Source organism: Podarcis vaucheri (assembly GCF_965113315.1).
Source record: "Podarcis vaucheri genome assembly, chromosome: 3".
Classification (NCBI taxonomy): domain Eukaryota; kingdom Metazoa; phylum Chordata; class Lepidosauria; order Squamata; family Lacertidae; genus Podarcis; species Podarcis vaucheri.
Genome location: NC_138761.1, coordinates 5231716 through 5259085, shown reverse-complemented (window position 1 = coordinate 5259085; position 27370 = coordinate 5231716). Strand labels below are relative to the sequence as shown.

The 27370-nt window shown below is 48.2% G+C and overlaps 1 protein-coding gene across 1 annotated transcript in view; it reads left to right on the top strand.

The window, feature by feature from the left end:
- The window catches only part of KIF13B (kinesin family member 13B), a 207893-nt gene that overhangs the window by 10903 nt on the left and 169620 nt on the right, over positions 1 to 27370 (top strand). Inside the window, exon 2 of the mRNA XM_082216297.1 lies at positions 14476 to 14569. Within this exon, the coding sequence (XP_082072423.1) occupies positions 14476 to 14569 (94 nt within the window). The remainder of the gene's footprint in view (positions 1 to 14475; positions 14570 to 27370) is intronic.

Here is a 27370-nt window from a genome sequence, read left to right as displayed (position 1 = left end):
AACCACAAAAATCATACATCCACTGTTTCATTCAGATTTTATTTTTCCTTTTTTCCTCCTCTAAAAACTAGGTGCGTCTTATGGAGCGAAAAATACGGTGAATTTGCTTGGAATCGTAGAATCATAGAATGGTGGAGTTGGAATGGGCCCTCCAGGGTCATCCAGTCCAACCCCCTGCAATGTAGGAATCTCAACTAGTTCATATATGGAAAGTGGCCATCCAGCCTTAATCACATTTTAAAACTGGCCTTCTTAATGTCCAGAGTGCATGTCCGACTACACCCCGCTTTCCCTCGCTTCTGTATCACGAAACCCAACAGGACATGATCATTTCCTGCCAAGTTTCCGAGTACTTTCGCTTTGCCGATCAATTTCTCCCTGTTGTTGAGGACCAGATCCAGGACAGATGATTTCCTTGTCACTTCTTCCACCTTTTGGGAAATTAAATTGTCAGTGAGGTCAATTCGTTGGACTTTACATTCTTGGCAGGGTTTGAGTCTCAACAAATATCAGGAAGTCTCCTGTGACTGCTGTATCTCTCCTTTTTGAACGTTTGTTAATCTGCTTCTAAACAAAGTGGCAGCCTTCAATTACCTTTTTCTTTTTGAAGACCAGGAAGGTTTTTAACACAGTTCGTTTTATTGGCTCTGAGTGCCCTTGTAAAGCAACTCGCACGGCAGGAGGAGTGAAATATTGGAAAACTGTGCAATGGGGAAGCAGACACGTTCCTGTGTAGTTTGTTTCTTTTTTTATTTAATAAATTTTTATTGGTTTTCCAAACACAAAATAAACACAAACAATATACAATACATAGACATACACACATATAAACATATATAATTTCATAACCGTCCTTTCATACACCTTACTTCTCGGACTTCCCCATACCTCCCCTTTTCTGCATCCTTATTTTATATTTCTTCAGCAACTCCTCAATTAACTAATTATTCAATTCAATTTCTTTTAGATTCTTCTTTAACTTATTAATTACAGCTGCAGTTCTCTATTTCCCAACTCCTTGACATTTTAACACTCCTGAATTTTACAACAAGTTCTAAGATATATTTTAAATTTCTTCCAGTCTTCTTCCGCTGTCTCTTTCCCCTGGTCACGGATTCTGCCGGTCATCTCCGCCAGTCCCATGTAGTCAATCACCTTCGTCTGCCATTCTTCCAGCGTGGGTAGTTCTTGTGTCTTCCAATACTTTGCTAAAAGAATCCTTGCTGCTGTGGTAGCATACATTAAAAACGTCCTATCCTTCCTTCTCACCAATTGGCCGACGATGCCCAGGAAAAAAGCCTCTGGTTTTTTAGGGAAAGTCCATTTAAGGACCTTCTTAATTTCATTATAGATCATTTCCCAGAAAGCTTTTATCCTCGGGCAGGTCCACCAGAGGTGGTAAAAGGTACCTTCAGTCTCATTACATTTCCAGCATTTATTATTGGGCAAATGATAAATTTTTGCAAGCTTGACTGGGGTCATGTACCACCTGTACACCATTTTCATAATGTTTTCTCTTAAGGCATTACATGCCGTAAATTTAGTACCGGTGGTCCATAACTGTTCCCAGTCAGCAAACATAATTTCATGACCAATGTCTTGTGCCCATTTAATCATAGCTGATTTCACCGTTTCATCCTGTGTGTTCCATTTCAACAGCAAGTTGTACATTCTCGACAAATTCTTAGTATTGGGTTCTAGCAGTTCTGTTTCTAGTTTTGACCTCTCCATCTGGAAGCCTATTTTCCTGTCCTGCTTAAATACTTCGTTTATCTGAAGATAGTGAAACCAGTCTCGTACTTTAACCTGTGTAGTTTGTTTCAGCATGCTTAAAAATAGAGCAGTGCCTAATAAAAGCTTTGCAACAACATCAGAATTCCTGAAAGTCTCTTGCACTTGTGAGGCAGTTATGCCCATTTTGAGAGAAACTTCTGTGGCTTTGGAGTCCACGTCTGTTCGGCAGTAAGAGCTGTTCGACAGTGGAATTGGTCTCCCTCCAAAGGTGGTGAACTCTCCTTCCTTGAAGGTTTTTAGACAGAGGTTGGGATGGCCACCTGTCCAGGATTCTTCAGCTATGATTCCTGCATTTCAAGATGGCTTAGAGGTCCTGTGTGAGTGTCTGGTGGTGGTTGGAGGATGGACGGCAGCTAACGGATTGAGGCTGAATCCTGACAAGACAGAAGTACTGTTCTAGGAGGACAGGGGGCGGGCTGGTGTGGAGGACTCCCTGGTCCTGAATGGGGTCACTGTGCCCCTGAAGGACCAGGTGCACAGCCTGGGAGTCATTTTGGACTCACAGCTGTCCATGGAGGCGCGGGTCATTTCCGTGTTCAGGGCAGCTGTTTATCAGCTCCATCTGGTACGCAGGATGAGACCCTGCCTGCCTGCAGACTGTCTTGCCAGAGTGGTGCATGCTCTAGTTATCTCCCGCTTGGACTACTGCAGTGAGCTCTACGTGGGGCTACCTTTGAAGGTGACCCGGAAACTGCAACTAATCCAGAATGCGGCAGCTAGACTGCTGACTGGGAGCGGCCACCGAGACCACATAACACCGGTCTTGAAAGACCTACACTGGCTCCCAGTACGTTTCCGAGCACAATTCAAAGTGTTGGTGCTGACCTTGAAAGCCCTAAACGGCCTCGGCCCAGTATACCTGAGGGAGCGTCTCCACCCCCATCATTCTGCCCGGACGCTGAGTCCAGCACTGAGGGCCTTCTGGTGGTTCCTTCATTGCGAGAAGTGAGGTTACAGGGAACCAGGCAGAGGGCCTTCTCGGTGGTGGTGCCCGCCCTGTGGAATGCCCTCCCAGCAGTTGTCAAGGCAATAAACAACTATTTTACTTTTAAAAGACAACTGAAGGTGGTCCTGTTTAGGGAAGTTTTTAATGTCTGATGTTGTATTGTATTTTGATATTCTGTTGGAAGCCGTCCAGAGTGGCTGGGAAAGCCCAACCAGATGGGTGGGGTATAAATAATAAATTATTATAATATTATTATTCAGGGGGTTGGCCCAGATGCCCTTTGGGGACCCTCCAACTTTCCAATTTGATGATTCCCTCTCTTCCCTCTCCCCCATCTTTGACTACCTTTCTCCTGTGCCTTTAATTCACGGCTGCCCGAAACATTAAAATGGATGAATGGAGCATATTCATAACATAGCAATAATACCTTTTAATTGCTGGGTCGAAAAATTGCTGGGTGAGTTGCCTTTTCATTGTGTGCAATTACTTAGCAGAAGAACGATTAAGCCGAGAGCGAGAAATGACACCTCTTTATTATTTGAAAATTTTGTTTACCTTATCCCAAATACTTAGGGCAGATTCCTCTTTCAGTGGTTTTGACTCCCTCGCCCCCACCCTCCTGCGGCAAGGCAAAATTGGAGCACAATTACCTTTTGCCTTTCTGACTCTCCTTACTGCGGAGATCTGGGTGCAAGTATTGTATGTTTCCCGGCAGATGTACCCATGCATAATTAACCAGCTAATTACCGTGGTCTGAAAATTTTATGAAAATTGTAACCTAGACTTTTATTGTAAGGTCGGATTCGGAAAAGAGTGTCTCTGGCTGAACAGAAGCCAGTTCTCTTCCGTCTTCTCAAACTCACCTTTTTGTCCTCGCTTGAAGTTGGAGACCTGCTTCTTAATTCATTTATCATACGTTTCTTTGGTGCCTCTGCTGATTATGGGATGTACTGTAGGTCAGACTATGACCTAGTTGTGGGTCCCACCTCACCTGTTAAAGACCAGTGGTTTAAGTCACGCTGCTGTGGACTCTTCCCACCTTCAAAATTTCCCTATTAACCATTTCAGTCGTACCTTGGATCTCAAACGCATTGGCTCCCGAACAAATTGGCTCCCAAACTATCGAAACCCAGAAGTGAGTGTTCCGGTTTTCGAACAATTTTCAGAAGCCAAACATCCAGCGTGACTTCCCATTGGCTGCAGGACACTTCTGCAGCCAATGGGAAGCCGCACCTTGGTTTTCGAACGGTTCTGTTCGAGAACCAAGCTGCAACTGTACTTCAGATAAGTTCAGAGTCACTAGCAACACAGTCCTGTGTGTGCCTACTCAGAGTTAAGTCCTGTTGATTTAAATGTGACTTGCTCCCAAGAAAATATCAGTGTTACAAACTCAGCTATATAAACCAGGTGCCAAATGGCTCCTTAAACTAGGGTTATGGTCACCAAAATGGAATGCCTAGATGCCTTTTTGGTTTTTTTTTAAACTTTGAGTCAATCTTTATTGAGTTAAAATGAATACATCCATACAGTATTTGCCATTACAAGCTTACAACATAAGAAAGAAAAGAAAAACATGAAATAAGGACAAGTGTATAAAAATCAAGGAAAAAAGAAGAGAAAAAACATACGTCATTATGAAATTCCTCAGCATTAAGTATGTTTTTAATGCAATGATTATTCACACAATTAGAAATAAAAAGTGCTGCAAACATTTACAAAGACTTCCAAGTATTCTCACTGCACTTTATCTGTTATATACGTTATACCTGTTTCTTGTGATTTTTCATTATACCTCAGTTATGAATTTCAAGGATCAGTCTAATTCTGCCAGGAGATTTCTGTCTATACCATAATTCTTTAAGTATTCTTTATATATTCTCCATTCCTTATAGACTCTCTGTTTTGTCTGGCCTCTAACTCTTCCTGTCATCTTTGCCTAGATGCCATTTTGAGGGCAGACGGCTCAAAATTCGTATTTTAAAAATATTACTTTTGGGTTTCTGAAATTCGTTCTGATTGTGCACATAAAATATCCCGGATAGAATTCTACAGGATGTGTTTGCTAGTATGTGAAAACAGTCCAGATCCAAGGATCCCCAGGCAGGTACCTCCAAGTGGTGGAGACGTCAGGCGCCAATCTTGGCGCCCAGGCATCTTAAGTTGGTTGCAAGTGGCCAGTAGCCAGGTGCAAAATGCGCCTGGCCAATTTCGAATGCTGGTACTAAGTATAGATTGGGTTGAAGCTTAAGAGAAGCTGATGGACTCACATCTGTCCAACCAGAATGGCCATTGGCTAAGGATGATGGGAACAGTAGTTGAGAGGAAGAGAAGAAGAAGAGTTTGGATTTGATATCCCGCTTTATCACTACCCTAAGGAGTCACTTAGACATGGGTGGCGCTGTGGGTTAAGCCACAGAGCCTAGGACTTGCCGATCAGAAGGTTGGCAGTTCGAATCCCCGCGACGGGGTGAGCTCCCGTTGCTCGGTCCCTGCTCCTGCCAACCCAGCAGTTTGAAAGCACGTCAAAGTGCAAGTAGATAACAGCGTTTCCGTGCGCTGCTCTGGTTCGTCCGAAGCAGCTTATTCATGCTGGCCACATGACCTGGAAGCTGTACGCCAGCTCCCTCAGCCAATAAAGCGAGATGAGCGCCACAACCCCAGAGTCAACCACAACTGGACCTAATGGTCAGGGGTCCCTTTACCTTTACCTTTAAGGAGTCTCAAAGCGTCGAACAATCTCCTTTCCCTTCCTCCCCCACAACAAACACTCTGTGAGGTGAGTGGGGCTGAGAGACTAGCCCAAGGTCACCCAGCAGCTGCATGTGGAGGAGCGGGTAAGCGAACGCGGTTCACCAGATTACGAGTCCACCGCTCTTAACCACTACACCACACTGGCTCTCAAAAGGGCAGCGCAAAAGGGATTGCTCTGCAAGTCTCTGAAACTTCGGGAGCGATCCTTCCAGCCACATTTGTTGACTTTGGGCACAATCCAAGGGGAACATCTTCAGGCTGCGTGGATGAAGGGAATCGCTGTGAGAACAAGAGCGCTGTTCTCGCACAGCTTCCCTTCACCCAAATGCGGCTTAGGCTGCAGAAATTTCCACCAGATTGTGCCCCTGGTTGGCGCTTTCTGCAGCTTCTTCCATGCGAGGCTTTCTGTAGTCTCTCCTTTCCCCTCCAGCCGCCATGGAGTCAGTTCAATTTTCACTCAGCAAAGGCACTTGGAAAACAGCATGTGTTGGTGGGAGAAATGGATTGGAGATGTGGTTGTCTCGTGTTACTTGATTTCCCTAACCGCTGATGCTGCTTTCGAGTCTCTCTCTTTTTGGAATGCCAACTGGCATCCGTTTGCTCGAAGCAGCGGGCTTTAATTCCAGAAATCAAGAATAAATAATAATAAACCTCTGTGGGGGAACTGCATCTTCAAGCATTGGCTGCCAGGCCAAATTTGACCCAAATGTTCAGTCTCTGTGGTTTTCAGTCTTGGGAATCCTGAGGCTGGCTGAAGAGTATATGTTTCATGGGAAGATTGGACGTCTAGGGAGGGATTGCAGGATGAGGCCAGAGGCCCATCTAGAAGAAGAAGAAGAAGAAGAGTTTGGATTTGATATCCCGCCTTTCACTCCCCTTCAGGAGTCTCAAAGCGGCTAACAATCTCCTTTCCCTTCCTCCCCCACAACAAACACTCTGTGAGGTGAGTGGGGCTGAGAGACTTCACAGAAGTGTGACTGGCCCAAGGTCACCCAGCAGCTGCATGTGGAGGAGCGGAGACGCGAACCCGGTTACCCAGATTACGTGACTACCGCTCTTAACCACTACACCACACTGGCTCTAGTCCGGTATCCTCTTCTCACAGCGGCCAACTGGATTCCTGTGGGGAACCCATGAACAGGATCTGTGCATGAGAGCCTTCTCCTTTCCTGCGGTTTCCAGCAGCTGGTATTCAGAAGCATTATTGCCTTCAGATGTCGAGGTCGGGCACAGCCACCGGATAGCCTTCTCTTCCAGGAATTTGTGCAGTCGTCTTTAGGTTGGTAGCCAGCCTGGCAGACTGACCAGACGAAATGCAATCCACCCACCATTTGTGATGAGTGTTCTAAATTTTGCACCTAGTTTTCGACCACTTGTGACCAAGTGAAGATGCCTGGGCGGCGCTGGGATGGCGCCTGACACCCCCACCATCTGGGGATCATTGGATCTTGACTGTTTTCACGCACTATTGCCCCATCCTGTAGAATTCTGTCAGCTAGACTGGTGATTGGGAGCGGCTGCTGAGGCCACATAACACCGGTCTTGAAAGACCTACATTGGTTCCCAGTATGTTTCTGAGCACAATTCAAAGTGTTGGTGCTGACCTTAAAAGCCCTAAACGGCCTCGGTCCAGTATATCTGAAGGAGCGTCTCCACCCCCATCGTTCTACCCAGACACTGAGGTCCAGCTCCGAGGGCCTTCTGGCGGTTCCCTCACTGCGAGAAGCAAAGCTACAGGGAACCAGGCAGAGGGCCTTCTCGGTGGTGGCACCTGCCCTGTGGAACGCCCTCCCATCAGATGTCAAAGAGAGAAACAACTACCAGACTTTTAGAAGACATCTGAAGGCAGCCCTTTTCAGGGAATTTTTTAATGTGTGACATTTTAATGTATTTTTAATCTTTGTTGGAAGCCGCCCAGAGTGGCTGGGGAAACCCAGCCAGATGGGCGGGGTACAAATAATAAATTGTTGTTGTTGTTGTTGTTGTATTTTACCTGCACAACCGGAATGGATTTCAGGAACCAAATTGCTTTTTCTGTGCAGCCTGAGCAGGAACGGTGAACATCATCATAGTTCATTGTTGTCATTTCTCTTCCCTTAAACCCACCGCACTGCCCTGCTCACAGTTGTGAAGAATATTCCTACGTTATGAATGGTCTGCGTCACTGACTTTTCTTCTTAACCTAGCTCAAGGTTGCCATCTGAACCAGCCAAACATTTAACTCATAATCACAGTCAGTCCGTCATTGAAAAAGAAGACTTTTGAACCGCCTTGCTCCCAGATGGTAACTAGACATTCTGTTTTCGCGACCGCAACCTTGGTTTAAGGAGCCATTTTGCGCCTGGCTTATATACGTGAGTTTCTAACACTGGGGTGGTTGTTCAGCATGATGTACTTTATAGTGGACCTTTCAGTTTGTGCATGGCAGCAGTCAGGCCAAACTGGCAGAGGGTGTCTGGACCTTAGGAGGTAATCCTGAAAGCTTAGTACAAAGAAATTTTGACTAATCGCAGGGGCTCTCCAGCCAACAAACTGATGAAGGCTTCTCCAAGGGGGGAAAGTTCGACAGTTCACCACATGCACAGAAGCACTAAATCGCACCGCACACCTGTGCAGACACGGCGCTTCGAGTTGTGGGCGTTTCACGTTACGGACAGGCCTCCGGAACGGATTCTGTCCGTAACACGAGGCACCACTGTAAGCTGTGTTGACCAGATTGCTGGGGAGCAACAACATCTGTCTGTAGAATCATAGAATCGTAGAATCATAGAGTTGGAAGAGACCACAAGGGCCATCGAGTCCAACCCCCTGCCAAGCAAGAAACAACATCAGAGCACTCCTGACATATGGTTGTCAAGCCTCTGCTTAAAGACCTCCAAAGAAGGAGACTCCACCACACTCCTTGGCAGCAAATTCCACTGTCGAACAGCTCTTACTGAGCAGCCTGTCAGTATAGTTTTTGCTTATTCATAAACGGGTTTGGAGGGTGTCCATATCCCCATCCCCAGCAAGCTTAGCCTTTTGCCCTGTGCTTGAAGACATCTGCATCAGAAAAATCTGTTGGGTTTTTGCATGCTGCTACGCTGACATTGGGGTATGCGGGTGGTGCTGTGGGTTAAACCACAGAGCCTAGGACTTGCTGATCAGAAGGTCAGTGGTTTGAATCCCCGCCACGGGGTGAGCTCCCATTGCTCAGTCCCTGCTCCTGCCGACCTAGCAGTCAAGCAATACATCTTTTAAAAAACAAACTATAATTCAAACAAATAGACAGAATTTGTTTCCATGTAAACATACCCAGGGACGCGGGTGGCGCTGTGGGTTAGACCACAGAGCCTAGGACTTGCCGATCAGAAGGTTGGTGGTTCGAATCCCCACAATGGGGTGAGCTCCCGTTGCTCGGTCCCTGCTCCTGCCGACCTAGCAGTTCGAAAGCACATCATAGTGCAAGTAGATAAATAGGTACCGCTCCAGCGGGAAGGTAAATGGCGTTTCCGTGCGCTGCTCTGGTTCGCCAGAAGCGGCTTATTCATGCTGGCCACATGACCCGGAAGCTGTACGCCAGCTCCCTTGGCCAATAAAGCGAGGTGAGCACCGCAACCCCAGAGTCGGCCACGACTGGACCTAATGGTCAGGGGTCCCTTTACCTTTACCCTGACATTAGGAGCTGGAACTCGCCATTGTGGGAAATTGCACCTCTCTCAAAATTAAAAATGGTTCTCAGGTAATGAACGGCGCTGTGGCTTATGTGAGAGGCATTTTGAAATGCATGTTAAGGACTCTTCCTGAAATGAAATAGCTAAATCCAAATGTTTTTTGAATGGCCATATAGTTATGGAAGATCAAAGGTACCGAAGAAGTATACCTCACTTAATAGATGTGTAGGGACTTGGGGGAAAACCTTAGTTTTCTGCATTCTCATCCCAAACCGACAACCTCCTATGTAGGTTCTTCTGACCTTGCTGTATCCTTTGAATGGAAAGGGGCCGGCATTTCCTGGCTGGACTGATGTCTAGGCTTCACCTGTAGCAAATATTTCCCAAGGTGGTGATGGGAATTTGACACCCGTGGCTTTTTCCAAGCATAGCAAGCTGATAATTATCTCGGGATGGAATTTTCTTTCAGTTTCGGTGAAGCGAAAGAATAGCTCCTTTTAGGACCCGTGGTAGCCCCCTCCTCTCTCCCAACCCTTTCCCCTTCCTGAGATATTCCTTATCTACAAATGGCTTTTCTCATAGCCAAGTTACCTTTTAAAGGAACCCAAACCCCTTTCTATCAATGCCAATGCTGTGCTCCGTAAAGCAGAGTGGGAGTGGGGTTAGTTCTGGGAATCCAATTTCCTTTTGGGAGCCAGCCTCAAGAGGGACCCAAATTCATGAGGACTAGCATCATGCTTCGTAGGTGCTTCGGCGTTTGGAAATATTGGGATTCGCCCCCCCCTTGCAGTAGAACAGTGTATAGCATGTTCCTCACCTCCTGCATTTGAAAGCTTACAGCCTAGCGACTTAAAAATCCCAATTAGTGACAGATTGGAGGTGGGAGGGAAGGCAGTGGTAGATTAACCGCCATAGCAGGTGTGCGCTTCAAAGGGACACTCAGAAGTGGAAATAAAACCTATTTGCATTTCCCGGAGAAAGCCCAGGGAAAGCATTATCCTGCGTGCGTAGCCTGGTATTTCAGAAATGTCTCGCCATATTTTCCATCTGCCTCCACACCCTACTGGCCCGTGGACTGGCTTTGCCCCCGAGGCCTTGTCATCCTGAATTTGTTGTCTTGGTGTTTACCTTCAGCGCGGCAGGGTAAGGAAGGGGCACGGACCCACTGGAAAGCTGAAACTGTCGCCGCGGCCTTGGTTTGGTGGGAGAGAGGATTAGGAGACCCTGCTCTGTGGGCGCGATGGGCAAGTGTTGGGGACAGTGACGGAATCCATCCATTTGTTTATTCGATTCCATTTGTAAATTGCTTCACATAAAATACCTTGAAGGGAGCTTGCAGAATTGATTTACTGCTTTTATGTGTTGGCACCTATCTGTCTTAAAAAGCAGAGACATCACCTTGCCGACAAAGGTCCATATAGTTCAAGCTATGGTTTTCCCAGTAGTGATGTATGGAAGTGAGAGCTGGACCATAAAGAAGGCTGACCGCCAAAGAATGGATGCTTTTGAATTATGGTGCTGGAGGAGACTCTTGAGAGTCCCATGGACTGGAAGAAGATCAAACCTCTCCATTCTGAAGGAAATCAGCCCTGAGTGCTCACTGGAAGGACAGATCCTGAAGCTGAGGCTCCAAGACTTTGGCCACCTCAGGAGAAGAGAAGACTCCCTGGAAAAGACCCTGATGGGAAAGATGGGGGGCACAAGGAGAAGGGGACGGCAGAGGACGAGATGGTGGGACAGTGTTCTCGAAGCTACAAACATGAGTCTGACCAAACTGCGGGAGGCAGTGGAAGACAGGAGGGCCTGGCGTTCTCTGGTCCAGGGGGTCATGAAGAGTCGGTCACGACTAAACGACTAAACAACAACCTGTCTGTCTCTTGGGAGACAGTGGAGGAGTATACCTTTTTTGGGTGTGAAGTCAAACCGTTGGGAGAGTTGATGGTTGGGCCGGTGACCTGTTTGGGAATCGCGAAAGGAGAAATATTCAATATTTATTTCATTGCATCTTGCCTTTCCCCCCAGAGAACTTCAGGTGGTTCATGTCCAGGAGGTTCATGTGATTCTTCGATGTTTCCACTCCCATTTTATCCTTACAACAAATCTGCATCTTGATTGTTGTTGTTGTCTAGTTGTTTAGTCGTGTCCGACTCTTCGTGACCCCCTGGACCAGAGCACGCCAGCCACTCCTGTCTTCCGCTGCCTCCTGCAGTTTGGTCAAACTCATGCTGGTAGCTTCGAGAACACTGTCCAACCATCTCGTCCTCTGTCGTCCCCTTCTCCTTGTGCCCTCCATCTTTCCCAACATCAGGGTCTTTTCCAGGGAGTCTTCTCTTCTCATGAGGTGGCCAAAGTCTTGGAGCCTCAGACCAAAAGGGTGTGATTGACCTAGGGCAGGGGTGCCCAAACGTTTTTCAAAGAGGGCGAGATTTGATAAAGTGAATGTGAGTTAGGGCCGACCAAAGTTGTTGACATTTTTTAAGGGTTGAAGTTGTTGAGCTTTTGGTGGGATTTTACCCCAGGAAATAAACTGCCACAGGGGCTGGATTAAACCGACCAGCAGGCCGGATTAGGCCCCCGGAGCGGGCTTTGGACATGCCTGACCTAGGGTCACTCGTGGCGTTTGTAGCCTGGCGGGGATTTGAACTTTGGTTTTTCCAGCCCTGGCCTAACCACTGCCCCATGTCAGATCTGATCAAATCCACTCCTGTCATTTCCGACGAGATTCAGCTCAGTCCGTTCCCATGCTGCTCTGTTGATACGGCAGAGCAGTATTTATTTAGGGAGAGAGAGGCAGGGATGGGGGTCTCCAGTTGTTCAGCGTGGGTGCGTTTGACATCACCTCCCTGGACCATATCAAGACAGCAAGGTCTTCAAACAACGGGAATGGAGGCACCTTCTCTGGCTTCTTGTGCAAAGACGTAGACTGGAGTTGGGCACAATCTTCTGCAACAGCCTTCTCTCTAGTCCAGCTTTTCTCAACCTGTGGGTCCCCAGATGTTGGACTACAACTCCCATCATCCCTGAGCTCTGGCCTTGCTATCTAGGGGTGATGGGAGTTGTAGTTCCACAACACCTGGGGACCCACAGGTTGAGAAAGGCTGCTCTAATCTGTCTTCCGACAAGCCCTCCATATATCTTGGACTATGACCCCGGTCCCTGTGCTTGATGAGGCTTGATGGGAATTGTAGTCCCAAACATATCCACCATGTTGTTCTTCTTCATTGCACCTGCTGTTATGCTACGGCCCACCTGGAGACTCATAAAAGCCAGAGACTCCCTTGGAAATGTTGGGAGGTCTTCCTTTCGGGGGCCAATATTGAGCTTTTAAGTGTGATTTTGTTTTTAGCGTGGTTTCGTTAAACCAACCTTCATCCATGGGAATGGAGCCTCGGGCAGGAGCAGCCGGAAGTTCATAGAAAATATATTAATAATAATAATAATAAAAATTTATTTATATCCCCAGCCGAAGCCGGGCTCAGAGCAGCTAACAACAGTAAAATAATACAGCATTCTAAAATCAATTCATTAAAAAATCAGTTCAAATCAAATTGATGGCAACCATTGGGTTAGAGTTCTGTGAAGATTATCAAAGGAGGGGGTCAGGCTGTGCCTTGGCCAAAGGCGTGGTGGAACAGCTCCGCTTGCAGGCTCTGTGGAAAGATGTCAAGTCCCGCAGGGCCCATGTCTCTTGGCACAGAGCGTTCCACCAGATTGGGGCCACAGCTGAAAAAGCCCTGGCTCTGGTTGAGGCCAGCCTAACCTTCCTGTGGCCCGGGACCTCCAAGATGTTTTTGTTTGAAGACCGTAAGGTCCTCCGTGGGGCATACCGGGAGAGGCGGTCCCGTAGGTACGAAGGTCCTAGGTCGTATAGGGCTTTAAAGGTTAAAACCAGCACCTTGAACCTGACCCTGTACTCTGCTGGAAGCCAGTGCAGCTGGTATAGTGCCGGGTGAATGTGATCTCGCAGCAAGGACCCCGTAAGGAGTCTCGCCGTGGCATTCTGCACCCGCTGGAGTTTCTGGGTCAGTCTCAAGGGCATAAATTGCATGCCTTTTTCGTGGCGGATGTAGAATCACAGAACTGTAGAGTCGGAAGGGGCTGGAGGGTCATCCAGCCCAACTCCCTGAAATACAGGTACCACCATGTTGCAGTTGTTCTGCAAGAGTCTTATCCAGAAATGCTTAAATTTTCAAGAGTCTTGGTGTGTGTGTGGACTTAGGCTTCTTTTACGCTCGTGTGTCACTGGTGGGGCAGAGGCCTGCTTTGCTGCCTTCTCGCTTGCCTGGAGCCGATATCTGACTAAACAGCTGTGTGGCAGCCCTTTGCTTCTCTTCCTGCCCTCTGTGCCAGCCTCTGGGGCTCGTTTGCCAGCTGCAAATCGCTCTGCAAGTCCTTTCCTGGTGGCGTCTCTGTAAAACTGGGGGAACCACGATGGAACGACCCGGCAGCTTCTGTGGCCAAGTGCGAAGCTGGAGATGAACCCACATGCAACTGCGACAGTGTGGGTGAGCAGTCAGAGTGAGGCTCTTAGTTTGTGCCAGTGGGTGGGGGCCAAACAGGATCCAAGAGGCTAAAAATCTGTATGGAAAGATTGATTTTAAAACTCATCAGTAGGAGGACCAGTGAATGAACGGCGGCATATCAAAGACGTTTTCGTCCGATTTGATTCACTATATTTCTGTTTGATTTGCAATGTTTTCCTTCAAATGAATCGCAAAGCGGCTTACAAAAGATAAATAGCAGTAACGTCCCAGAACATCACAAATGCAGCGTAAATTACACTGAATAGATAGCAAATCATCTGTGAAACATTTACAAGTCATCATTAAAACAATTGCGGCCTATGAAATTCTGTTAACAAAACAAGCCATGCAGCAGAATTATAACAAAAGTCACACAGGAGTCACTGCAGACTTCTTGATCTGTAAAACAGGTATAATAATAATAGCTTCAGAGAGAAATCAAACTTATGGATAGATATATCTTTAACTTTGAGGGAGGAGCACAATGAACGGTATATACAAGCAATGATTTTTATTATTTTTATGAAAATGAAAATAGGATAGGAATATACAACTTTTGAACTGCACTGAAGGGCACCATTGACTGTTGCGATTAATAATTATGACGTGTGTTGTAGGTTATCAAGCAACTAAATAACGGCAGCACAAAACTAGCCGTATCTTTTAACCTGACTTTCAAGCATCTCGGTGAATTGGGAAGCTCAGCAGAAATATTCCAGCTGCACCACGAAATGCCTCTGATTTTAAGGCAGACTTTTGACATTCTCTTTCCTTTCCCTCTTTTTTTTTTTTTTTTTGTTTCTAATAGAAATAGACCTGCATACGAAATGTGTGGTGGATGTGGACGAAAACAAAGTTATCCTTCATCCTGTGAACACGAACCTTTCGAAAGGGGATGCCAGGTAAGTCTTCATTTTCCTCAGGAAGGAGAAACGAGAGTGTGATGGAGCTGGTTTAATTGGTTCGCTGCTGATGCAATTTCTTTTCTTGTGTATTTCTGTGCATAGCTGTCAACCGTCCCTTATTTGGCGGGAAACTCCCTTATCCCAGCGCCGTTTCCCGCTACTGTCCCTTATTGATGATATCCCTTAAATTTCCTGGGTTTCAAAGGAAGCAGCTCCTCTCCCTCCCTCCCTGCCGGCCAGGGAGGAGGGAAGCTCCAACTGTGTTGCTTGGCTGCCTGGCCCGGCCCCCCTCCGGCCTCCTCTCACCAGCCTCGGACCCCGGGAGCCCCTCCCTGCCGGGACTGGCGGGAGCCTTGGGCCCTTCCGCCACCATCCTCCTCCTGAGCGTCTCTGCCTGGGGCCTCCCCTCTGCCCTACGCCGCCACTCTCGCTAGGACATACCGCGGCTGTGCCGCCGAAGGACCCAGATGAGATGGGCAGCTTGGCACGGCCTATGAATTGCTGAGGGGCCTTGAGAGGAGAGCGAGGGCAACCATAGAGAAAGCAGTTCAGAAAGAGGAGGCGGAGGCAGGTGTTCCAAGGGCTAACAGTAGAGGAGGAAAGCAGAGGAAGGACCGCAAGCGCTTCTCCCATAGATCTATAGTGGGAGACTAGCATAGATGGTCTGATCTGTGGGTTTACTTTGGGCGCTATTCCCCCCCCTTCCTCCCGCCCCACCTGATGGAACTGAGAGCAGCAGATGGAGCACGAGAGAAAAGATGCAGAACTGCAGCAGCATCTTCGTAGCTTGGACTTCGTTTTGCGCAAAAACTGATTGCTGCTTGTAGTTCTTTAATTGCAGTGTTTCATCAGCTGGTGCCTTGAGCAGCAACCTCTGGAAACGAAGGGCTAAAAACCGACGCCGCTCTCCCAAATTACCTGGTCCCTTTTAACTTCGTATTTTAGCTGGTTGACTAAAATCCCTTATTTTGGCTGCTGATCCCTTATTTTGAAGGCTGCTGGTCCCTTATTTTCAAATCTGTAAGTTGACAGCTATGTTTGTGTGTGGCAGATACAGGAGACTGGGTTTTTTTTTTGGGGCGGGGTTGCCGGTTGGCGCGGGGAGCCGTTCAATCTGACTTGGCCGCTTCCAGCCTAGCAACCCTCCAAACACGTATTTTCTTCACGCTTCGCTACGTTTCTGAAAACGTGGTTGAAATATATTGCTGTTGTAAAAATGGCTGCTCCTCCCTCACTCATGTTTCCAACCGCAGTGTGGGGAGTTGCTCAAAACTTGTCTGGTTTCGTCTTCTTTTCCCTCCACCCCTCCTTCCCAGGGCATAAAATATGACTGTTTTCAATGTGACAGCCAGATTTGGGGCAGGCTCAAATGTCGTCTTGTTAGAAGGGAATGTATTTAGACGTTGAAGCAAATTTGCTCTCCTGGCTAGTGGGGGAAGGCAGGGAAATTAATAGGTCCTGATTGGAAGGCGACGGGTGTCGCTTCTGGATGTGGGGTAGAGAGGGTTGTTAAATGTTGAGAGCCTTTCTGTGAGAAGGCAAACCAGCTCAGCTTTGCCCCAGCTGGCGCCTTGGTCATGTTTTGGACTACATCTCCCATGGGGCTGATGGGAGTCGTAGTCAAAAACATCTGGAAGGTGCCAGCTGTAGTCAGGCTGCTGCTATTGGACCATGACTCCCATCAGGTGGTCAGGGATGAGGTTCGGCCTGCTATTTTGTTTTATTCATTTGATTGACGCATTTCTCCCTCTGCCCTTCAGCCACAAAAGCCCCTTAGAGCGGCTTGCAACGATCAATAATAAGACAGACATGTGTCTCAGAGACATGGGCTCTGGAGGGTTCTGCACTGTAGCCCACCAAGGCCTTGATTCAATAAGCTCCCTCTGCAATACGTCGAAGAGCTTGTATTAGTTTCCCTTAATCTCTGACCTCGTATTGACCAGTCCCCCAGAAAACATCCATATCCCTTTCTCTCGGGAGAATATCTATTACACACATGTCTGTGTGCACTTCTTGCAAATGGCAGATTTCCCTTGCAGCCTGGGGAGGAGAGTCTTTCTCAGTCTTGGCCGAAGAAGATCCCCGAGGCTGCAATTTTATACACACTTACCTGGGAGTAAGCCCCATTGAAGTCACTGGGCCCTGCTTCTGTGTAGATGGGTATAGGATTTCACTGTGCATCTGAATTCATGGAATCGTAGAATTATAGACTCGGAAGGGTAATCGCATCCGGCCCCCTAGAATGCAGGAATTTGCTTCTACTAGTTATGGATGGTTGTGAACCGGTTCCTATCCACGAAATCACACATACAATGCAAACTCCAGCCCTGAGATGCTGCTTTGTGGAGTGATAAATCCCAGAGAGCAGGTGAAATTCCAGATTCTGGTGTGGCTACGTCTGAGCTGTACTGCCATATTACTAATTCTGTTTCAGCTCGCCTTAAGTAGCTGTTTGGTTAGCTGAAGGCATGTATGACGTGTAGTAGCAGAGATGAAAAGCAGGGTTATAATCAAGCTCACTCAAATGGTGCGATTCTGCAGGAGCATAGGATTCTGCTTACGGAAAATATTTGCTAACAAAATGAGTTTCAATAGGAACCAATGTCAGGTTCTGTGGTTAGGCAGGAAGAACCAGATGCACAAATATAAATTGGGGGTCGCCTGGCTTACTAGCAGTACATGTGGAAAGGATCTAGGAGTCTTGGTGGACCACAAGCTCAACAGTGTGGGGCAGCAGCAAAAGAAGCTAACGCTATTCTAGGCTGCATCAACAGAAGTCCAGTGTCCAGATCAAGGGCAGTGATAGTACCACTCTGTCCTGCCTTGGTCAGACCACACCTGGTGTCCAATTCTGGCACCACAGTTTAAGAAGGATGTTGACAAGCTGGAACGTGCAACCAAGATGATCAAGGGTCTGGAAACCAAGCCTTATGAGGAATGGTCGAAGGAGCTGGGTGTGTTTAGCCTGTGAAAGAGGAGACTGAGAGGAGATATGAGAGCCATCTTCAAATATCTCAAGGGCTGTCACATGGAAGACGGAGCAAGCTTGCATCCTCCTGCTCCATCTTGGAAGTTCGTAGTTATAAAAACAGCTATAGTTGGAACATGGCCATCTTTCAGCATGAGAAGATCTGAGTAAACAACCAGGGTTAGCAGCCCCTAGAATGGCTCCTGAGGCAGGGTCCATTGTTTGTGGGGTGGGGGCCAAAGCCCCTTCGCGTTGCAAAACTTTGAGCTCCCCAACATTATCAAGAGGCCATCAAATATTCTGGCAGCGTTGGTGTCTTTTGCTCTTCTCGTTCCACTCATATAAGCTGCCAACATCTATTCTGTTTGTTGCTGACGAGGGTGTCCGGATTCTACTGGGAAGGTGACCCTGAAACTACAACTAATCCAGAATGCGGCAGCTAGACTGGTGACTGGGAGCGGCCGCCAAAACCACATAACACCGGTCTTGAAAGACCTACATTGGCTCCCAGTACGTTTCTGAGCACAATTCAAAGTGTTGGTATTGACCTTGAAAGCCCTAAACGGCCTCGGTCCAGTATATCTGAAGGAGCGTCTCCACTCCCATCGTTTTGCCTGGACAGTGAGGTCCAGCGCCGAGGGCCTTCTGGCAGTTCCCTCATTGCGAGAAGCCATGTTACAGGGAACCAGGCAGAGGGCCTTCTGGGTGGTGGTGGTGCCCACCCTGTGGAACGCCCTTCCAGCAGATGGCAAAGAGAAAAACAACTACCAGACTTTTAGAAGACATCTGAAGGCAGCCCTGTTAAGGGAAGCTTTTAATGTTTAATGGATTTTTGTATTTTAATATTCTGTTGGAAGCCACCCATAGTGGCTGGGGAAACCCAGCCAGATGGGCGGGGTATAAATAATAAATTATTATTATTATTATTATTATTATTATTATTATTATTATTATTATTATTAGAAGGAGAGAAGGAGTGAGGTAGAAATCTGGAGGAGGTGTGGGCAGGTACCGCCCTTCCATATGGTCCCTAGAAGCAATTTGCAGGCAGGATCAGGACTTCTATGGACTTGAACTTGGAGCTTCTCAATTTCATTGACTCAGCTCCTCGTTACTGGATTGGAAATTGATGGGAAGTCCATGCTTCCCTGCAGCAAAGACGGTGGAAACCAGCACAGACTAAACACCATTTGGCTTCTCCCTGGCTGTTAGAAAACCACAAGAAAGAGGCTGTCAAACATGGGAACCTGGAGGAGCAGCAGGGGAACATGCAATTAGGATTCATGGCTCTGGGGTGGGTGGCCGGCCAGCCGAGCGATTTTTGCGCTGCAACTTTCACTTCCGTGAACTAAGCCCACTCCCTTCGGCACGGGGCAAAGTTCACACTCCCCTATCAGGATCACAGGGTAGGTTTGTGTGCTTTGAAGGCTGGCACCCGTCCCGGCGTCTGAGCAAACAGCCCAAATAGCTCCAGCGCGGATCTGAGAAACCACAGGGGATGTTGTTGTTATTGTGGCGGAGGCTTGCAATGCAAGGAGGAGAGGGATTCTTTCCCATCAGGACGCCGGGTCCTGGGGTCACATCGCCACCTCGGGTTTTTAAAAAACAGTGATGGTGGTTAGAAAGTTCTGGGCTGCGCATTCCTCTCTTTTTCCAAATCTCAGGGAAATGCAGTGCTGAGTCAAGGTCGGTCCTGCGTAAGATCGGATCCTTTTTTTGGAGCCTGATAGTGCACGGGCTCGGTGTCTTTCAAAGACTCCGTCATAGCTGACTGCCTTTGTTAGGAGGAGCACTTAAATCACAGATAGCCCCTTGGGCAAGGCTATAATAGCATGTAATTGATAACGCATCAGAATCAATTGCGGACTGGCCTGTCGCAGGCTTGGACCGCCTGCAAAATGAACTGCGGTTTGGTTGCATCAGTTACAACGAGCCTGCAACCTTCCTTGAAGGAGGGAGCCGGCTATGCTTTTCTGCCACATGTGATATGTTGTGAGCTGTTGTAAACACAATCTGCCGTTTTCCCCCTTATGGGGTATCCCAGAGCCCATATAGAGTCCTTATGTAGGTTCCCTATTGGTAGGAGAAAATAACAGAGGCCAACCAGAGAATATTGAGAAGCAAAGCAGCTAGTAAGCCTGATCTTTATTGATCTGTTGCAACAGGGTGCTCCCCTCACCCGCAGGAAAGGAGGAGGAACCCAGAACCAAGGTGTGCCTGCCCTTATACAGTGGTACCTCGGGATGCGAATGGGATCCTTTCCGGAGCCCTGTTCGCATCCTGAAGCAAACGTAACAAGCAACAGCGCGTCTGCACATGCACAGGTCGCGTTTTCGCATATGCGCGTGACGTCATCTTGAGCGTCTGCGCATGCATGAGTGGCGAAACCCGGAAGTAACGTGCTCCATTCCTTCCGGGTTGCCGTGGAGCGCAACTCGAACACGCTCAACCTGAAGCACATTCAACCCGAGGTATGACTGTATAGACATTTAAAATTCCCTGCCCTGGAGCTCAAGACCACCCCTCCATACATCATACATAGATCACAGCAGGGGTGTAACCCAAGACCACCCCCCACAAATATCATACCTACATCACAGAAAAGGTGGTCTGCAACAGAAACTTGAATGTTGTTCTTTTTCCTGTCTGCCAGGTTTTCTGATAATGCCTTATCTCATTGCCTTTCCTGGTAGTCTGTCACCCTTTGAAATGGTGATTACTAAATTCCTGTAACAAGGAAGGTTTTTTTCACCTCCTCCCTCCTTGCAGAGAAACATTTGGTCAGCTTGGGAGTCAAAATGATTTCAGGACTGTATTTCTGTGCTGCTTCAGACATGTGGTTTACGTGTTTGCTTGGTTTATTTATGAACATTTATTATATATCTAAGACCTTAAAATTCTTATCACAGAGCAAAAGAGACATGCTATGTTGAGGCCTTGAAGGCCAGATTACTGCTGTTCTCCTCCTCACCCCCAACTTCCAACAAAACTCTGGGGAAACTGAACATCTGGCGTGGCTTCCAATTGGCTGCAGGACGCTCCTGCAGCCAACCTGAAGCCACGTATTGGTTTTCAAACAGTTCCAGATGTTGAATGGACTCCCGGAATGCATTCTGTTTAAGAACCATGGTAAGGTAAAGGGACCCCTGGCCATTAGGTCCAGTCGTGACCGACTCTGGGGTTGTGGTGCTCATCTCGCTTTATTGGCCGAGGGAGCCGGCGTACAGCTTCCGGGTCATGTGGCCAGCATGACTAAGCTGCTTCTGGCGAGCCAGAGCAGTGCACGGAAACGTCGTTTACCTTCCCGCCGGAGCTGTACCTATTTATCTACTTGCTCTTTGACGTGCTTTTGAACTGCTAGGTTGGCAGGAGCAGGGACCGAGCAACGGGAGCTCACCCCATCATGGGGATTCGAACCGCCGACCTTCTGATCAGCAAGTCCTAGGCTCTGTGGTTTAACCCACAGCGCCACCCGCACCCCCCAAGAACCAGGGTACAACTCTGTTAAATTTGTACACCGCCCTGTACCCGTATATCTCAGGGCAGTTCACAACATAAAATCACAGTATAAAATGCACAATAAAATACCAAAACGAAGACAACCCAATAATCTCCCCTTCCACAACACATCTTAAAATGGCATTGATTCTGTGCTGTTGGACAGAGCTAGGAGATCTGGGAATACAGCTTCTCTCTAGCCATGATTTCATGCCATTTCAAAACTTAAAAAAGAACCCCAAACATTATGGTGATGAATTGCAAGTTTTGACTCGTTGAGCAAGTAATGCAGATTATTATTATAAGTGTTGGCAATGCATAGGGCATTGGGTTGATGCAGAGGTCATTGTGTACGGTGGAAACATCTGTTCAGAAGGCAGAGCTGGGGAAAGAAGCGTTGCATGTGAAACCATGCTCGGAAAAAGCCCCCCCCGGTGGCGCGCTTCAATAAATCAGGGCTCTTTCCTCACCTGGAAAAACGAATTTTGCTCTCGGCACCTTACCCTGGAGCAAAGGGCTTGCATGCCTGGAACGCTTCTGTGGGAGGAGAGTTTGAAAAATGTGAGACTGAACCGGGAGTTTCTGTTCCTGTTTTTAAAGAAATGATTTTGACAGTGGCTCCCCACCCCCCTCTTGAGTTGTGAAGCTATGCTTCTCCCAGTACTGGAGGATGGATGGCGGCTAACAGATTGAGGTTGAATCCTGACAACACAGAAGTACTGTTCTTGGGGGACAGGAGGCGGGCAGGTGTGGAGGACTCCCTGGTCCTGAATGGGGCAACTGTGCCCCTGAAGGATCAGGTGCGCAGCCTGGGAGTCATTTTGGACTCACAGCTGTCCATGGAGGCGCAGGTCAATTCTGTGTCCAGGGCGGCTGTCTACCAGCTCCATCTGGTACGCAGGTTGAGACCCTCCCTGCCTGCGGATTGTCTGGCCAGAGTGGTTCATGCTCTGGTTAGCTCTCGCTTGGACTGCTGCAATGCGCTCCATGTGGGGCTACCTTTGAAGGTGACCTGGAAACTGCAACTAATCCAGAATGCGGCAGCTAGACTGGTGACTGGGAGCAGCCACCGAGACCACATAACACCGGTCTTGAAAGACCTACATTGGCTCCCAGTACGTTTCCGAGCACAATTCAAAGTGTTGGTGCTGACCTTTAAAGCCCTTGAAAGCCCTAAATGGCCTCAGCCCAGTATAGCTGAAGGAGCATCTCCACCCCCATCATTCTGCCCGGACACTGAGGTCCAGCTCCGAGGGCCTTCCGGTGGTTCCCTCCCTGCGAGAAGTGAGGTTACAGGGAACCAGACAGAGGGCCTTCTCGGTAGTGACACCCGCCTGTGGAACGCCCTCCCATCAGAATTCAAGGAAATAAGCAGCTATCCTATTTTTAGAAGACATCTGAAGGCAGCCCTGTTCAGGGAAGTTTTTAATGCTGTGTTGTTTTTAACACTCGACTGGGAGCTGCCCAGAGTGGCAGGGGAAACTCAGCCTGATGGGCGGGATATTATTATTATTATCATCATCATCATCATCATCATCATCATCATTATTATTGCCAAACTGCAGTTCCCATTATCCCTGACCACTAGCTGTCCTGGCTGGGACTGATGGGAGTCGGGAGTTTTAGTGCAGGGCCAGTTATAGCCTCTCCCCTTCTAAAGTTCTGGGTTCTACTCCTGCCCTGCTCCAGATTCAGCTCCCTGTGTAGTTGCAATGTGCATATCCCCAGTGGCACAGTGGATCGGTGCGTCCGGCTGTTAACCCGAAAGCTGATGCTTTGAGCCCACCCTGTCTAGCTCTATACAGTCATACCTCGGATAACAGCTGCTTCAGGTTGCATTTTTTTGGGTTAAAGACCGCTGAAACCCGAAAGTACCGGAACGGGTTACTTCCGGGTTTCGGCGGTCGCGCATACACAGAAGTGCTGAATTCCAACCTGCACTTGCACAGACACGGGTTGCGAACATGCATCCCGCATGGATCACTTTCGCAACCCGAGTGTCCACTGTAATTTTATTCTGTGAACCGCCTTGAGACCCTCAGATATAGGGCGGTACGCGGGTGGCGCTGTGGTCTAAACCACAGAGCCTAGGGCTTGCCGATCAGAAGGTTGGCGGTTCGCATCCCCGCAACGGGGTGAGCTCCGTTGCTCTGTCCCTGCTCCTGCCAACCTAGCAGTTCGAAAGCACGTCAAGGTGCAAGTAGATAAATAAGTACCACTCCGGCGGGAAGGTAAACGTGCGTTTCCGTGCATTGCTCTGGTTCACCGGAAGCAGCTTAGTCATGCTGGCCACATGACTCGCTCGGCTAGTAAAGCGAGATGAGCACTGCAACCCCAGAGTCGGCCATGACTGGACCTAATGGTCAGGGGTCCCTTTAACTATAAATGTAATTCAGTAATAATAATAATAATCGATCCCAGCCAAAATGGCTGTGATGAGAGTTGTAGTCCAAATCGTCTGGAGAGGCACCTGCTTGGTGATGGCTGACGTGCTGTTTTTTAACAAAGTTTCCAGGGTGGTCTAGGGGGAAAAGCAATTAATTTTTTATTTTTTTAAAAACTAAACAGAAATAGAAGTATCAGTGGCAGTGGATGAGATAAATTCAACTTTCAGGGCTTCGAAAGAATCAGAGCATTTTTGCTTCAGTGAACTTCCAAAGGACGAGCATTCGATTATTTTCAGGGGCCACCACAGCACAGGCCCTGCTCCTGGTAGACGCAGATTCTTCTTGGTTAATCTCAGAGGCTGGAGGAAGGTGGTTGTGCGTGGTGGATATGTTCCCTGAGACAGTTTGAACCCCAAACAGACAAATGAGAGCACTAATTCAGTCCTCAAGGACACGAGCTCTTTGTTAAATCCCTAAAACGAGGGAGAAACTTTCCCCTGGGCGTACTCTGCATAACTGTAGAGCGAGGTTTTCCCCTTGAGCTCCTTCTGGCAATCCTTGTTGGGTTTAGTCATCCAAAGATGATCATATTAGCGTTTTGTCAACAAACAGCCCGGAGGAGAAATGTGCTTTTTCTTAGGTGGTGTGTTTGGGTCTTTGTGTGTGAGATTTTATACTTTCTAGGTGGGGGGAGCGGTGGTGGAATTGCCTGTGATCCCCACCCCCGCCGCCGCCTTTTACTAGAAAATGCTGACTGAGAGGTCAATATAACTGGTACTTCTTGGCTATAGCCAAACATTTGCTCCTGAGCTGGCCTCTTTCATATATTTTTTTTAATTTTCGGTGCATGAGATTGTTTGCTTTGAGTAAACGTCCAGGTCTCCCATCAAGGCTCTGGAGTCGAGTGCTTCTGTTATATATTAACCCAGTTTAGCCTTGTGCATGAAGTCTCTTTTTTTTGCAATTCTGAATTGCCCATTAGGGAAACCTCATAGGTGTGGCTACCATGAGCCAATCTCTGAGGAAGAGCCAAGTTCCTCCTCATGGAGGAAACCTAACCAACGGGTAATTCTGGTCCATAGACTCCAGTCTTGTGACCATCCACTCTCCCTGGTTCCTGACACTCCCATTGCAGTGAGATGTCTGGGACTTGGGGCTTAGTGCAAGTCAAGGGGCCTGAGGCTAAAGATCAGCTTCAGCCAAACTTGGGTCTCCAGCAGTTGTCGGACTACAACTCCCATCATCCCTGACCAGTAGCTATGTATGATGGGTGTTGTAGTCCCAGCAACAGCTGGGGATCCAGGTTGTTGAGAAACACTGGTTAAGACTTTAAAGGACTAAAGGAAAATAGCAGTATGTGCAACATGTCCACCCATGTAAACTGGCGTTCAAACCATTTTGGATCCAACTTTACGGCCATCTATCATGGGTGCTTTAGCTGAGATTCCTGCGTGGCAGGGGGTTGGGCTAGATGACCGCTGAGGATCCCTTCCAAGTTTACAATTCTATGATTTTCAGGCCCACACAACCCACTTTCAAAACAACCAAAACCTTCGCCCTGTAATCACTTCTTAAGTGCAGGCGGCTGTGCAGGAATTTTTTCGTTGGCGCACTGCGGTGGTGAACCGATTACAGTTGGTTGTTCCCAGCTTTGGGTGGTTCGGAGCTGGCGATAAATCCTTTTAAATCTCTCTCCACTTAGAAAAACCCCACTTACCCAGACAAGCCCGGACACTGAGGTCCAACTCCAAGGGCTTTCTGAAGGTTCCTTCACTGAATTGATGAGGTTTTGATGTTTTATTGTGTTTGCCGATCAGAAGGTCGGCAGTTCGAATCCCCGTAACGGGGTGAGCTCCCGTTGCTCAGTCCCTTCTCCTGCCAACCTAGCAGTTCGAAAGCACATCAAAGTGCAAGTAGATAAACAGGTACCGCTCCGGTGGGAAGGTAAACGGTGTTTCCGTGCGCTGCTCTGGTTCGCCAGAAGCGGCTTAGTCATGCTGGCCACATGACCTGGAAGCTGTACGCCGGCTCCCTCGGCCAGTAAAGCGAGATGAGCGCCGCGACCCCAGAGTCGGTCACGATGGGACCTAATGGTCAGGGATCCCTTTACCTTTACCTAATATTCAGTTGGAAGCTGCCAAGAGTGGCTGGGGAAACGCAGCCATATGGGCAGGGTATAAATATTTTTTTATTATTATTAGTACAGTGGTACCTCTGGATACGAACGGGATCCATTCCGGAGCCCTGTTCGCATCCAGAAGCAAACGTAACTAGTGACGGCACATCTGCGCACATGCACGTCGCTTTTCTCCGCTTCTGCGCATGCGTGTGATGTCATTTTGAGCGTCTGCGCATGCACAAGCGGCGAAACACGGAAGTAACACACTCTATTACTTCCGGGTTGCCGCGGAGCGCAACTCAGACGTGCTCAACCCGAAGCTCATTCAACCCGAGGTATGACTGTACAGTAGTAGTAGTAGTAGTAGTAGTAGTACCCTCCAGTTTTCAGCATAGTGATGGCTTCAGCTTGTGGTTTTCTTTCTTGACCCACCTCGGAGTGCATCTCTTGCCCCCTTCCTGTCTGGCCCGGCTGTCAGTTCTGCCAGCATGGCATGCAGGGCTCGCCATTGAAATCCATGTGAGCCTCTCCGCTCGAAAACAGATGCAAGATAAAACAAAAACGGGGAGCTTCATTTCCATCCCCAATACACCAGGGCTTCTGCTGAAAGGAAGATTTTTAATTAATGAGATCCCCAGGGACTGAGTAAGATACTTTCCCCTTTGTCTTCTGTGACATCTCTGTCCGTGTCTCTTTGCGCCGCAGACAAAGGCAGAGAAGGCCCTTTTCCCTTCCCCACGAAACCCAGCGTTTTATAGGGCTCTTTTATTGCGGAGTCCTCTTTATAAGTCCGTTTTACAGGAAGGCAACATCTGCTGTTGGCCGTGCAGAAGGCAAGGACCCTTCGCTCTGGGCTGGGTCTGCCCTTTTGACAAGAGAAACCAGACAAGACTACCAGCCTTCAGCCGCCGCCGTCCCCCTTCTTCGCACTCCTGCTTTTAAGCAATACTGTATAATTTTAATGGGGGCAGCTCCTTCTATACCTGCTCTGACATTTCACAAAGGAGGATCTGGGGCCGGAGGAATCCTTTGGCACAACTTGTTGACCGACTCTCCCTGCCCGAGACGGTGCTTTCTTCTCCTATTAAAGCCAGTGCTGTTTTTGAGAATGGAGCCTGTTACAGAAGAATGTTCATAATCCTAATATTAAGGAGCAACAAGTAGAGCTGGATAGAAATATTTCAGATTCCTAGGCGCTGGCCCGAGATTTCCCGGAGCCTGCAGAAATGTTCAACGTGCTGGCGCGTTGCAACTTGGAGAGGCGGAGGGACAGTTGTGATGGGCATTGCCACCCACTCGTTCCATGCCATCTGTGGCCCCCAAAACACACTTTCAGAAGTCGCTTTAGTGCCTCATAAGCAGGGAGAGCGAGGGCAAAACGTCCAAGCCCTTTTGCTCGTAGAACAGGGATAGGCAACCTAAGGCCCGTGGGCTGGATGCGGCCCAATCGCCTTCTGAATCCGGCCTGCGCACGGTCCGGGACTCAGCATGTTTTTACATGAGTAGAATGTGTGCATTTATTTAAAATGCATCTTTGGGTTATTTGTAGGGCATAGGAATTTGTTCAATTTTTTTCTCTCCAAAATATAGTCTGGCCCCCCACAAGGTCTGAGGGACGGTGGACTGGCCCACGGCTGATAAAGGTTGCTGATCCCTGTTGCAGAGCCTTAGATTTAAATTCTAGCACAATTTCCTAAAGGGTAAAGTAAAGGTAAAGGGACCCCTGACCATTAGGTACAGTCGTGACCGACTCTGGGGTTGCAGCGCTCATCTCATTTTATTGGCCGAGGGAGTTGGCGTACAGCTTCCGGGTCATGTGGCCAGCA